At 46.2% G+C, this 13,905-nt stretch overlaps 4 protein-coding genes across 4 annotated transcripts; 2 read left to right on the top strand and 2 right to left on the bottom strand.

Annotated features, from left to right (window-relative positions):
- Positions 1 to 570: 570 nt before the first annotated feature.
- On the top strand, positions 571 to 1,362 carry TRUGW13939_02144 (uncharacterized protein; the record flags this gene model as incomplete). The annotated part of the gene is made up of 1 exon (XM_035485338.1): positions 571 to 1,362. One exon carries the CDS (start codon positions 571 to 573, stop codon positions 1,360 to 1,362), a length of 792 nt encoding a protein of 263 aa, XP_035341231.1.
- Positions 1,363 to 2,344: 982 nt separating this feature from the next.
- Positions 2,345 to 10,842, bottom strand: TRUGW13939_02143 (uncharacterized protein; the record flags this gene model as incomplete). The annotated part of the gene is made up of 14 exons (XM_035485337.1): positions 2,345 to 3,196; positions 3,253 to 3,570; positions 3,628 to 5,378; positions 5,430 to 5,518; positions 5,565 to 5,626; positions 5,694 to 7,262; positions 7,314 to 8,325; positions 8,378 to 8,537; positions 8,599 to 9,265; positions 9,319 to 9,475; positions 9,560 to 9,993; positions 10,060 to 10,328; positions 10,383 to 10,527; positions 10,591 to 10,842. 14 exons carry the CDS (start codon positions 10,840 to 10,842, stop codon positions 2,345 to 2,347), a joined length of 7,737 nt encoding a protein of 2,578 aa, XP_035341230.1.
- A 1,242-nt stretch (positions 10,843 to 12,084) lies between these two features.
- TRUGW13939_02142 (uncharacterized protein) lies at positions 12,085 to 12,839 on the top strand (the record flags this gene model as incomplete). The annotated part of the gene is made up of 3 exons (XM_035485336.1): positions 12,085 to 12,126; positions 12,183 to 12,279; positions 12,367 to 12,839. The coding sequence occupies 3 exons, from the start codon at positions 12,085 to 12,087 to the stop codon at positions 12,837 to 12,839; spliced, it is 612 nt and encodes a 203-aa protein (XP_035341229.1).
- A 114-nt stretch (positions 12,840 to 12,953) lies between these two features.
- TRUGW13939_02141 (uncharacterized protein) lies at positions 12,954 to 13,659 on the bottom strand (the record flags this gene model as incomplete). Its single annotated transcript, XM_035485335.1, has 2 exons — positions 12,954 to 13,392; positions 13,493 to 13,659. The coding sequence occupies 2 exons, from the start codon at positions 13,657 to 13,659 to the stop codon at positions 12,954 to 12,956; spliced, it is 606 nt and encodes a 201-aa protein (XP_035341228.1).
- Positions 13,660 to 13,905: the final 246 nt, after the last annotated feature.

The following is a 13,905-nucleotide window of genomic DNA, read 5'->3' as shown; positions in this document are numbered from 1 at the left end:
TCATCACGAGCTGTGCTCCTTTTGATACCTGCCCTTATTACATACACTTGGTCACTTTGATCTTTGACAATAATTCCCCATCTCAATAACGTCTTGTCGCCGGTCGGCCTGACGTTTCCAGCTCTTCCTTGCTCAAAAATACCTTCTATCAGTTCATTTTTTATACCATCTTTTTCTTGTTGCCGTCGTGTGCAGCATCTTAATTCTTAATCGGAAAGACTGTTTTAATTCGTCTCTTCTTTTTTGCGATCGATCTCGAGTCTGTGACTCGACTTCAAACAGCCTTTTTCAGATATCAATTTCCAGGTTTTCACCGTGGATTGCCAACTCATCTCCGTCTTCTCGGTTCTCTGTCTGAAACGTGCTCAGCTCTTTGCTTCGTGTCAAAGTGCTGTTACTGTCAACTCCAACTACTCAATCATCGCAACAACAACTTTCTCAAACTTTTGAGGAATCCCCCGTCAAAGAAGCTCTGTCGTCGAGCCGAATTCTTTCCGCCAAGACTGCTCACTCGTCTATACTCGTCTATCGCCTTTTTAGTATATAATTAATTTTTTCCATACTGCAACAATGGCCGCCGTTCAACTCAACTTTTCTCTTCGCACCTCCAGCAGCGTCAAGACCGTGCACCTGGTTGGTTCCTGGGACAACTACTCTCGTCAATTGCCCTTGTCCAAGGACTCTCACAAGTCAGGAGGATGGGCTGGTAAATTCCGCTTCCAGACTTCGGTCCTGCAACTCGGAGGCCGCTACTGGTACTACTACATCATGGATGGATACCACGTCTCGCACGATCCCGCCGTGGAATACACCGTCGAGCCGACCACCGGTCGCAAGCTCAACGTGCTCGACGTTCCCGGTGGCAAGTCAAGCTCTTCCCACCGATCCAGCCACGCACGCCGTGAGTCCGTCGATATCCCCAAGGGCCGCGCGCTCTCGCCATCCAAGATCCAGCACCCCAAGCCGTCCAAGCCGTACGCATCACGCGGCCTCCGCGAGGGAACCCACTTCCCCACCGTCGACGAACTTACCGACCGCTTCTCGCGCTCGCAGCTGTCCGACTCTGACTCGTTCTCGAGCAGCCCGCCCAGCTCGGCCGGATCTTCGCTCTCGTCGCGCACCGACAGCACCTCGCCGTCCTCGCTTTCCTCTCTTAGCGACCAGTCCAACTCGGTCTGCCGCTGCGAACGCTACGGCATCACCCGCAAGGGTGACCGCGTCAAGCTCGACTGCGGTGGCAGCCGATGCGGATACTTGGATTCGTCCGAGGGCAGCGATTGCTCGTCCGAGTCCGAGTCTGACTCTGAATACCGTGCTGCCCGCCGTGGTGCTCGCCGCCAGGGAATCGTCGTCCGTCGGTGAATGTCTCGGACAAGTCTCGTTTAGAAAAGTTCGCCTCTTTTTTTTCTTTAACAGTCGACCACGCTTCTTCCCCGCCGTCGAGGATATTTATTTTATCCTCCTGTCACTCCTTTTGACCGTCAGCGAACCATTCGAAGAACGCACCACCAATCAACATCGGTATACGTTAAAAAAAACTCTCTTGATGCAGTCATGATCAATTTTCGATATACTGAATACGACAACAAAAAACAAAAACCAACAAAAAAAAAACGGATCTTTTTCCATTCTTATATATTTACTTATTTTTACACTAATTAATGAACGACAATAACGACAAGAATCCATGAATCCGAACTGCGCATCGGAGCCAACCAACCACAAGCGCCACGCGGGAGAGGAAGAAATCGGGCTGGTCTCGCTTTTTTTTGTTAATTTCGTGGGTGTGCTCCGTGGTGTTGGCATGGCCGATGCAGTTGGACCGGCATGGTTTGATTTTCTTAAGGTTACTTGAGAAATCATGAACAAAAATAAAGGACAAGATTTGGGTAAAGCCAACCCATCAATAAACTTAGGGATCTAGGATCAGGATATAGTGATTGAGCTGTTTCTGTATAGTTAGCTCGGATAGGAGCTATACAAGTTTAGAATAGCATGTAGTCAAGAATTAAATCATTTAACGGGATTCTTTTGTTTATAATGATACATGTATGCTAGTGTAATTAAGATATTTGGTTCGGTGTCATCAATTGATATCAATTGCTGTCTTGAATAAGCTCGGAAAAACCAATTGATTGATGTAGACAATGCATGTGTTCAATGTTCAATGAAAGATATAATGCTCTATATATTCAGAATATATATATACAGGTACCTAACTACTCTTCTGCTACACACTCTAGTACTTGGAACATTGAAGGCGCACATTTATAGATAAAATCAGACTTGTTTTATCAAAGGATACTTTATCATGTCTGCAGTGCTAAGAAATGCCACCCACAAATTAACCCTCTCGAGGCGTCTCCTTGTACTTCCTCGCAACAAGACCGCCAATATCTGCGAAGGAGACATCCCCTAAAATTTCGAACACGGCCACGTCAATACTGATGGTGCTTGCAAACCAGTTCCGCAAATCAACAGCTGTCAATGAGTCAACCCCGTAAGTATGCATTGGCCGATTTATATCCAACTTCTCTTCTGCGACTGAAGTCGTCCTTGACACTCGCTTGACTAAAGCTGCTGTGATAAGGTTTGCTGCTTCTTCTATGGAAACAGTATTGTCGAGTTTTGCGGTGAGATTCTGCTTCCTATCCGCCGTAGCGGAAGAATTGTTCGTTTTCTCAACGGCCTTTACATGGAACATATGACGCCAAAGCGGTTGGCGCATTGCCTGTGGCAGCTCGAACCCCTTGGCCATGATTTTCGCTGGAGTCTCGATACCACTAACTGGCTGGCTCTCCCTGATGTTGGATAGTTGTGTGGTAGGATCACAGGCGTAGTCCAACAGGGCCAAGAATTCATATTCAGGCATTGGGATATACTTGCCTTCCAACATGAACCTATGGAACAGAGCTTGGTCTTCAGCAAGCCTGCCATCTTCTTCGGCAACTCCGTAGTCTAGTGCCATTGCTTTCTCACCCTGTGAAATTCGGTATTGTGCGAGGCCGTCTAGATAATGGTTTGATGATCCGTAGGCAACGAGAGTAACCGAGCCGATGACACCACCAATCGATGCGAACATAACAAAAAAGTCAAGACCTTTAGGGAGGAATTCGTGAAGATTCCATGCTCCGTCTGCTTTCGCGCCCATGTTCTCCCGCCACATCGAGAAGGGCATGTTTTCAAAAAGCGCATCCTGTGTAGTTTTGTTAACGCTGAACTATTCCTGAACTTATGAAGTAGCATCCTTACATTTCCTGATTTGGAGAGATGGATGCACCCTTTAATTGGCGGCAATGTCGTCTGATATTTAGAAATCGTCTTCTTCACATCTTCTCGATTGGAGACATCGCAGACGGGAGCTTCAATGGTAACTCCCATCTTTTGCAAAAATGAGATACATTCCATGGCTTCTTTTGATTTTCCACCAGATCGGGAAAGCAAGAGAAGATGCTTAGCTCCTTTATGGCCCATCCAGCGAGCAACGCTTCTGCCGAGGCCTCCTAGACCAGATATAACATAGGTTGCATCTCCGGGAAACTGATATGTTTGTTTGCGTGATTGAATACACTAGGGATCCAATGGTTAGCCTATGGTAAACAGCGTTTTATCATGTTGTTAACATACCGTGATTTTATCTTGCATCTCAACACTCAATACTACCTTGGCGCCTTCTTTATTTGCTCCTAGCTCCTCGAACGCTGTCTTTGCTTGGGATAATGGATACGTTTTCACGTCTGTGGAAGGTTTGAGGGCCCCCGCTGCTGCCAAAGTAATTACCTTCTCCATGGCCGGGCTTAACATCTGTGGCCGCTCTTGAGCCATAAGTGCGCTGTTGACCGTGATGGTTGTAACATTCAAGTTAGCCTGCTGGTTTCGAAGACTGACGGTGGACTCCCTATGATCAACAATGTCTACAAAGGTACCAAAGGGTGACAGGGACTCGAAGCATTGACTAATGTCCTCGTCTACCGAGTTTAGGATCACATCGACACCTCGTCCACCCGTAAGTCTCTTCAATGTCCTGCTGAATCGCGGGCCGGAAATTATGTGGTCATCGGGTATTCGGTTTGTGCGTGACAAGATTTCTTTTGCCGTTTCGTCTTCAGCAACGATGTAGAGATTGACTTCTGCTGCTATAGCCATCTGTAGAGCGGCTTCCAAATGCAGCTTTGAGCAGCGGAGTAGCATCGAATCGCCTTTCCGAATATTTACAGCCTGATGCATTGCATAGGCAACCGCAAGTGAGCCAGGTGGCAATGCGCATACTTGCTCAAAGGAGATTTCTATGGGTAACTTTGTAACCAGTGCGGCAGATGAGCGAGCGACGGTCTTGCACATCCCACTACCGTGCATCCAAACCCTGTCTCCTGCCTGAAACCCAGACTCTGGAGTATCCTTCAAGACTATTCCACAACATCCAGAGCCAAGCTTAGACTCTTTAGAGCGGCCAGTGACCACGGAGTAGTCAACAAACCCTAGCTCAATGGCTTTGACTTCGATTTCTACTTCGTTGGCACTTGGTGCATACTTTGCGTCGGCGTCCTTTGCGAAATAGAGTGTGTCAAGTTGGCCTGGAGATTCGATATCCAACAAGACTGGCGTCACTTCTGCAACTACTTCGTCTGTTTTGTGTTGTGCCAAGCGATCCAAAAAGTCTGCCTTCAGGCTATTGGCCTCGACAATTCGATTGGTATGAAGCATTCCATTCTTCTCAATGTACTCTCTCTCATATTCCTCTATTGGACTTTGGAGAGTTTTTCTCATGACCTGGAAGATGGTTTCAAGTTGTCCAAAAGTCAAACCTCCCTCGTCTTGGAGCGCAAGCGAAACAAGTTTCAGATTGTTCGCCTCAAGCCGAAAGGACCTTGCGAAGCCATCAATGACTACATAGGCAGGGTCCTTGAGGGATTCTCCTCCTCCTTTAGTAAGCCAGAGAATATGACTCGAAGCCAACAAGAAAGTTTTCAGCGTATTGTAAGTCTTCTCGCCCATAGATGTAAGCAACGGGTGTTCGAGTTCTGGAAGGAATATGGATACATATTCTCTAAGGTCCGGTATTGCTGCTGCTTCTTCAATGGTTAAAATATCACATGCGCAGTTTTGTAGATTTCCATGGTTTTGAAGCTGTTCGGCCAAATTCTGTTGCAGTATGGAGTCTTTTTCCACAATGAGTTTATACCTCAGATTTGATGATGATTCAACTGAACTAGTCTGTTCGTCGACTGCTTTTGAGATGAGGAAGCTCATTTCATGACAGAGCTCGCTCTCATAATCGCGAAGAACCAATTCAGTACCGGTAAACCCGGTCTTGATCAATAGGGTGTTCCATGTCTCCTCGTCCACCAGCGGTGAAAGTTTGCGGTTTTCTTCAGTGCCTAAAGAAAGAGTCAACAAGAGATAAACGGCCTAAAGCCAAATATACTCACCTAGCCACCACCCTGGGAGGATACCAAATACAAATCCCGTCGTCGGATTGGCTGGAGTTGTTGGCTCTTGGAGCAGAAAAACGCCACCACTTCTAGTGTCAGTAATTACATATAGACTATTTGGGCGTAGCTTACGGTTTCAGTAGTTTTCTCACATTGCTCAAAGATTGCTCAAGCGTGCGAGTGGCGTGTATGACCTGCAACTAACTGTTAGCGTTGTGATTTACGCACCACACCACTCCCTACTCCCAAACAAAGACATACAGATATTGCAATAACGAGATCGTATGACCCAGCTTCGTATCCTTGCTCTGAAGGATCCTTTTCAATGTTCAGAATACCGTAATCCATCTTGTCTGAATACTGCCCAAATTTCTCCTTCGCCCGCTCGAGAAATAACGGACCAATATCCGTGAAGTCGTAGCTCTTGCACCGAACGATTCCGGCCTCTCCATCCGAGTGGCGATGTAGAGTGTCTAGAATATGTTCAGTGAAAGTACCTGTCCCACCACCAACCTCAATAATCTTCATCGCTGGGTTTTTATGCGACAGAAGATCTATATACTTCAACAGTCTGGTGATGTAAACTTCGGTCTGAGCTTTCTCGACGTAATAGTTATCCAGAAGTCCAGTTTCGAACAAAAGCTGTGTTGGGATGGTCTTTTGAGTAAGGACGCTGGAGAGCTCTTGGCAAACTTCCATGTACAAGCGCTTTTCAGCTGGTCGCTCCCCGCCGCTCTCGCCTATGTACTTGTTGTCATATTTAGAGCTCTCCTCGAGTTGGAAATCCATCCATGCCATGTAAGATTTTATATGCTGAGGAATGTTTTGAGGACTCGAGTTTTGAAGATGTTCCTTGACCTCGCGGAGACATTGGAAGATATCGGTTTGCAGCTGTAAGTGGTGGGCTGCTGGTTCAGGTGGTGCAGGATATTCCTTCGCTAAATAATCCAGTATTTGCTGGCTGCTGGCCGTATCAATATCGATTTTGGTATCTATGTAAGTAAGGACTTGCTCTTCGGGGCTTCGGATTGGTGCCGAATTTGTCGCAGTCGCAACAGCAGTCGTCTCCAGACCAACGACTCTGAGGATCTCCTGTTGGTTACTACTATTCTCTCCAAGTATTGACACTTTACAGAACCGGTGTGATTCAGAGGTCACCTTTGTCAGGACGTTCACAGGATCTTTTGCAAGATGGCCTAACCCCGCAGCTGCAACCCATAGGGAATCGATTTTCGTCGGAATCAGAGTCCCTAGACTTTTCTTGCAGCCATTGCTGGTAGCAGCAAACTGTAGATGCATGACAGCGTCCAACGTTGTTGGATGTACAACATAAGACTGGACACTGCCCTGATACAAGGATATCTGGGCGAGAGCTTCACCACTGTTGCTGTATTGAATATTCTCTATCCTTTGGAAGGATGGTCCATAGCCATAGCCACAATCATGCAGGAAGTCATAGTATGGCTTTGAGAGAATGGTCCTTGCAATACCGCCCAGCCGTAAACCCTCCGTGGATACTTCGCTCTCCTCAAGGCTAGAATTGTCTTTGGCTTGGACATAAATCATACCTCTACAATTCTCAGACCATTGACCAGCGGAGTAAGAAGATATCACAAACTCGAAGCTGCGGTCTTTTGACCCGGGAGCTTGTTTTTGCGGTTGGAGTGCCAGCTGTGTTTCGAGCTCTCCCGCCGAAACGTCCAGTGCAGCGGAGAAAGTGATGTTAGTGAGTTGGTACCCAAGGACTTCTTGATGAGCATTGATCTTTCGTGCTGCTTCAATAGCCATGACTAACATCCCAGCGCCGGGATATAGGACAACGCCATTAATCTGGTGCTTTATTAACAGGACTCATCATATGATGGGATATTTCTCACATACTTTGTGGTCTTCTATCCACGGCATATCCTTGATTCTCAAGAAATTTCGCCAACAAGGAGTCAAAGGATTCCAATCCAATGACTGCTTGCCTAACAATTCCATGTATCTGTGATTTTTATGTTTCAGGTCACTGGTAATCCGACTTTCGTGCCAGTGTCTCTGGGAGTGATTGAATTGATATTCGGGTAAACTAGGCAGGGCCATCCAAGCAGTTTTGGATGGCTTCGAGCTAAGCCCATTAATTGCTGATAAATTGACCATATAGCCTGAGCAGTGTAATCGACCAACAGCTTGTAGCAATGTGTCCAGCGCTGAAACGTTGCGGCTAAGTAGCGAGTCATATTTTATATCGGTTCCGCGGCGATGAAACTTGAGTATTTCGCGTACTGGGCCTCTCAAAGCTCCATGGGGTCCTATTTCCAAGAGGTAGTCAACAGCTACCGCAGATCGATGGCTCCGGTTTACCTTCTTTGTCACCGACTTTGGTGACTTTTTGCACATATTTTCGACGGCCTGCGAAAATTGCACAGGCGAGACCATGTTCTCAACCCAGTAGCTTGCGTTGGAGATTTCACTGGCAATATAGTCGTCACCGGTAACTGAGGATACCATACCCACAGGATGGGTATGCCGGTGTCCCTGCTTTAACGGTGTCAACCGCTCCAAGTACTCAAGCGCAACTTCTGTCATCTGAGGTGAATGGTATGCCACATTCACTCGGAGTTTTCTATTAAAGACATTAGCCTCAGTGAGAAGTAGTATCAATTCATCAATTTGATCTTCGAAGCCAGATACAGTAATGCTTTCTGGGCTGTTATAACACGCTACAACTGGCCCCCATTGCCCTTCTTTGCGAACTTTAGCAAAGTAAGGACCAATTTGTTCGGCAGAAAGTGCCACTGCCAACATTGCACCTGTGTATGGGCACGTTTCGGGCAGAGAGGTGGCTAAAAGACCGCGATAATAGGCAACCTTTAATGCCGACTCTTTGGACAGAGCGCCGACAGTATAACTATGTTATGATTCAGTAAAAGGTCCAGATTTGGGAGTAACAAAGTACTAACGCAGCAGCGATTTCACCAGACGAATGTCCACAAACTACAGATGGTGTGATGCCAAAATACTCCAAGAGGTTTACTAAAGCTATTTGTAGTACCGTGCATAAAGTTTGACTTAGCACTGGGGCGTCAATTTCGAGCTTGATAGCGTTCTGGGTAAAGTAATCTAGCAATTGTCAACAAGACCACTTCTAAAGATTACTGGTAGATGGGCATTGGGAGCTTACCACAGACGGACCATTCACACCCTAAGCTTCTAAGATATATGTCTGACTCGTGAACACTTTCGTGGAAAGCAGGGTATGCCATGAGCTCCTGTCCCATTCCGTACCACTGTGCTCCTTGCCCCGTAAATACGAAACCCAGACGTGGTAATGTCTCATTCTTCTCTCTAGGAGTAGACGCATTTTGTTCAACTGCTTGGAGATCTGTGCTAGATGACGTTATGAAGAAAGATCGCCATGAAAGATGTGTTCGCCGTGACCCTAATGTGTATGCTAGATCATCTAGGAAAGCCTGAGAGTATTTCCCTTTCGCAATGCCCTCTTTAAAGTAATCGGCATAGCAATCGATCAATTTAACTAGACTGCTTTCGCTACCTGCCGAGAGAACGTAGAGCTTCGGTGGCCTGGGTTGTATAGCGGATGGGGAGGATGCGTGAATTGATTTTGAATGGTCATGTGATATTTCTGCCCTAGAAAAGATGGTCGGTACCAATGCTTCGGGTACCGGCGGTACTGAAACAGTGCAGTGATTTCCACTTAATTGGTGAATTTTCAAGAAGTTGTAAGCATCGTCAACTACTAAGTGACTGTTGGAACCGCCAAATCCAAAGGAGTTGATAGAGGCTCTTCGTAGACCACTTGTAGGCCATGGCATGGGAGTAGTGGGGAACTAAGGAAGTAAGCACGAGGTATACATGGAAGTGATGCTCGAATAATACCTACCAATAAGGAAAGATATTCCGGGTCTATCTTAGGATTCACATTTCTGAAATCGACGTTGGGTGGAATAACGCCTTTTTCAAGGCACAAGACAACTTTTATAAGTCCTGCGATGCCGGCCGCTCCCTCAAGATGGCCGATATTACTCTTCAAGGCACCACTGTCATGGAGTTAGTTTTCAATTTTCTGCAAAAGAAGGCAAATCAGGGGCATTATAAACTCTTCACAAGACTTGATCACATACACAATAAGTGGATTTGAAGGTGTACGAAATTCTCTGAAAGCACTTCCAATTGCCATCGATTCAATCGGATCCCCCACAGCTGTTCCTGTGCCGTGAGCCTCGCAAAACCTAGTCAATGCCATATTCAAACCTGCTTTTCGATATGTTTCACGAATCAAATGTTCTTGAGAAACACTGCTTGGTTGAGTAATTCCAGGAGTTCGACCATCTTGATTGCAGCCTGTAGAGCGAATAACGGCACGGATGGTGTCTCCATCCATGATGGCGTCTTCCAGCCGTTTCAGAATTACCACGCCAAACCCTTCACCTCGAGCATAGCCATTGGCTCTGGAGTCAAACGAGAAAGAACGACTTGAGTGAGATAGCATGTTCATGTTTGTGAGTAACTCGAAGTACTCTGGAGCAAACGTTAGATTGCATCCTCCAACTACGCTCTGTATGTTAGGTCAGCATAGATCTTGTCACCAGACTCGCCGTCTCCAAAGTGGGTAGTAACCAACCATTCTACATGATCCGTCACGCAACTGGGAACAGGCCCAGTCGAGCGCCATGCCACTGCTAGAACATGCTGAATCAAGATTGACGCTCGCTCCTTTAAGATCGAAAAACCAACTAAGTCGATTAGCCAGTAAAGATCCTGCCACACCTGTAGCCGCATAGGTTGGCAAATATTGAGGATCCCTCATCAGTTGTAACAGATAGTCGGTGGTAAAGCAGCCTGTGAAGACTGAGGTATCGGTACCAGTGACCTTTTCAAGGGGAAGGCCGGCTTTAAAAGTCCTCAATAAACTATTCGTACTTGAGCTGGTGGCTGGAGACTTACCATTCTCAAAGGCTCTATACGCAGTTTCCAACATCATTCGTTGCATCGGGTCCATTGCAGAAGCCTCTACTGGACTAATATTAAAGAATCCAGCGTCAAATAATCCAATATCTTCTTCGATAAAGTGACCACCTTCTACTGGTAGCTAATTAACGGGATTAGTTTTATGGTTATGCTACAGATCTTATTCTGGCTCGATAGCACATACCTCGTCCCGCCTTTGCGTTCCTGGTACATAGAATGAGTCAACATTAAACCGATTCTCTGGTACTTTTGTCATGGCAGAACGCCCTTCCATGAGCATCTTCCAAAATGATTCGGCCGAGGTTGCATCTTGGGGGAATTTCAAAGAGAATCCAATAACAGCAATTGGTTCTATAAGGTCATGGTCAACCAACGTAGCATCCAGGGAGTGAAGATACTCCTGAGCCTGGTCGTCTTTGACTGCGCTTGGGGCCATGGTAAAATATTCCGACACAATATGAAGGCTAGAAGTTTCGAGCAGGAATTATTGGACGAGATAAAGCTATGTAACTAACCAACGAGGGGGGTATATAGGTGATATTTGTTAACCGCTGCAAGCTGCAAGGTAGCATCTAGGTATCTCTGGTTAGGCCTTCGTCTTCGGAAATGTTTAATGCACGCTCAATTCCAATGTTGTGTTGCGGATCACCACACTGAACTACAAATGACGCTAAATACAGAATAATGAGCAAGATAGTCAAACCCCGCTCCCAAATACCCACATTAACACGTAATATTCGACTCATGGTCTCAGTAGTTTCCAGTATCTCACGTTCTAGCGGTGAAAGGGCCATCCCCCACGAAGGTGTGAAGAAGTTTTCAGAAGGTTCATATCATAGTCAAACCATATTAGTTCTTAACTGTATTTGTAAAACCAAGACGCTTACGGAGACTAATGCACAGGTGACACCTCCGTCGGGCCGCCAGGGGACAGGGGGCCGGACCTGACCAGTTGACAGGTAATCATGTGGGGCAAGGGTTTAGTGTTAATGTGTCAGTACAAACTACAAAGTACTCTGTACGGAGAACATAGTATTATAATTAGCTTAGCGCCTCTGGTGGAGATTTTCAGACGGCTCATATTTACATTAAGTCATGGTGATATAGTCAATGCATTGTCCGAATTTGGAAATGCACAAGACCAACATGTCCACGGAGAATTCCCTCTGCACATACGACACCAGTGGACCTTTTGCTACGGTGGCTCGGGAAATATCCGTACCCCCAATAACGCATGCTGTTGAGGCAAAATATAAGCTAAAATTTTTTTGAAGGGCCTAGATACGTAGATATCCACTCGTCCGAGAGCTCGGCTTTGTCCATTAGACCCTAGTATAAACAAGTTATTGACAACTAAATATCCGCTCACCATATGCAACCCCTAGAGCGGGTGTGCACATATCCATTAACATTCTATGTGGTATAGACAGCTTCATTATTAGGTGGGTCTCGTGTGGTGTTATGGGTGTTTTCCAACTACGTATAAGGTATAGGCTGAATTGACGTGTCATTGTAGTTTTCATTTGATATATTAAGTTAGTAATGGATGTGTGCTCACATTAATAACAGCTTACTTGATGCCTAAATCAAGCAGTAAAGCTATTCCATCAACGAATTTATTACTCTATCTTACTATAGCCAACTGCAGAGATATAATTCTGCAAAAAAAATCGCCACAATGCGACTTCTCTGTCTCCATGGAGGCGGTACAAACAATCGAGTAAGCCTTGCTCTGTAGTCCGTATCGCCAGTCTTCCAACTGATAAAAATATCTAGATTTTTGAGTTGCAAACCGCAGCCTTGCGTTATGAACTCGGCTCAAAATATAGTTTCGAATTCGTGGAAGGCTCTATCCTGGCCCCAATAGCAAAAGGTGCGAAAATTGATGGGCCCTTTTTAGAATAACCAGAGCTATCAGAAATAATCCGAAAGAGGCCTGCTGCTAACACATAGGAATTAGATGCTGATTCATTGGCTGCAGCCGATGATGAGTATTTTGCTTACTTCCATCCCCTTCAACCAGAGACGCTTCAGACTGCGCTTCAAGAGCTCCATGTTTACTTAGTCGAAGAAGGACCATTCGATGGTGTCATTGCCTTTTCCCAAGGCTGCGGGCTGGCAGCGTCATACATGATGCAGCACCACACAGATATAAAGGTGCCGTTATGGAAATTTGCCATACTATTTTCCGGAGAGCCAGGCGAGTTCGTGGGTGACAGAGGAAAGGGAGAAGATACAGACGCCATTATTACCATTCCTACTCTGCATATATGGGGTGCTAGAGACACGACAAATCCAACTAGAAACGTTCTTTTAGATAGGCAGTGTTGCGGCAGATCAAAGTCAAGTTTTGTGCATCAAGGAGGGCATGAAGTCCCGAGTTCTAGCAAGGACGTAACGGAGATTGCACATCTGATCCGACGCCTTTGCTAGAAGGATGAATTGGGGGTATACACAAAGCAAAGTTATTGTCAATGAAATGAAACTGGCCTTTATAGGCTGTTAAATCTATCAGCATGAACTGAACTCTTATGTTCCATCTTCAATCTAAGAATCTGGGGTCGCCCCCGCTGGTACAACCACACCCCCGGCGTTTAGCATTAAACAAACATAAGAATAGACAGCCACCAATTGCACCAACACTAAAACTCTATCCTTCCCCATCAATCCCGTTGCCATCTCGAACACGTCGTCTGGTAGTGGTCCTTTCCCCCGGGCCAGTCTCCCCGCAAACTCAAACACTGCTTCCTCCCTCTCATTCAGTCCCTCTGGCATCTTACCCTCAGCCGCGGCTTTGACCTGTGCATCAGAAAGGCCGACCTTCTGCGCCACAAGGGAGTGCGCGTATATTTCGTACACACAACCTGTGTGTGCGCCTACGGATAAGATGGCGAGTTCGCGTTCTAAGGCGGAAAGGAGCGGGTGCGAGGTAAATTTCATGATGTAGTTGAAAATACCGATGCCGAAAAGGGGCTCGGGTGAATGACTGCATATTTCAATATTAGCTCTATTGACTCATGTAGTGAGACGAACGAAAGTATGGAATCGGATGGCCGTGAGGAAGGGACTGAGATGTATGCACTTACAGTAGTAATGGAAAAGGGCCCACAAGAGAGCCATTCCTATCCTTCATTATAAAAGGCAAGGAGTTGCTGTCCCCGAATACTTTGCAGCATGATGAGTCTATGTGGCTGTGTAATTCTAGTCGATCGCCAGTGAGCGATTCTGGGGGAAGGGGAGGATATCGTGACATGTTGGAAGCTTGGTAGTTGGAGATTGGGGGTTCAAGAGAGGGAATAATCTATTATGAACGTGAAAACATACAACTCAACGATCTATGTGCTAGAAAAATGACAAGAGAAGCTGGGCGTTAGCGCTACAACAAATTTTCCACCTCGGCATCCTTCCTCGAAATTAAACTGCTGTGTCTGCACGGACACCCTAAGAGGATGAACTAAACACGGCTTGGTGGTGTACAAACGGCGTTATCTAAATAAGC

The sequence above is a fragment of the Talaromyces rugulosus genome, chromosome I (assembly GCF_013368755.1).
Source record: "Talaromyces rugulosus chromosome I, complete sequence".
Taxonomy (NCBI): domain Eukaryota; kingdom Fungi; phylum Ascomycota; class Eurotiomycetes; order Eurotiales; family Trichocomaceae; genus Talaromyces; species Talaromyces rugulosus.
The sequence above is the reverse complement of the archived record's forward strand: the minus strand, read 5'-3'. Positions and strand labels throughout refer to the sequence as shown.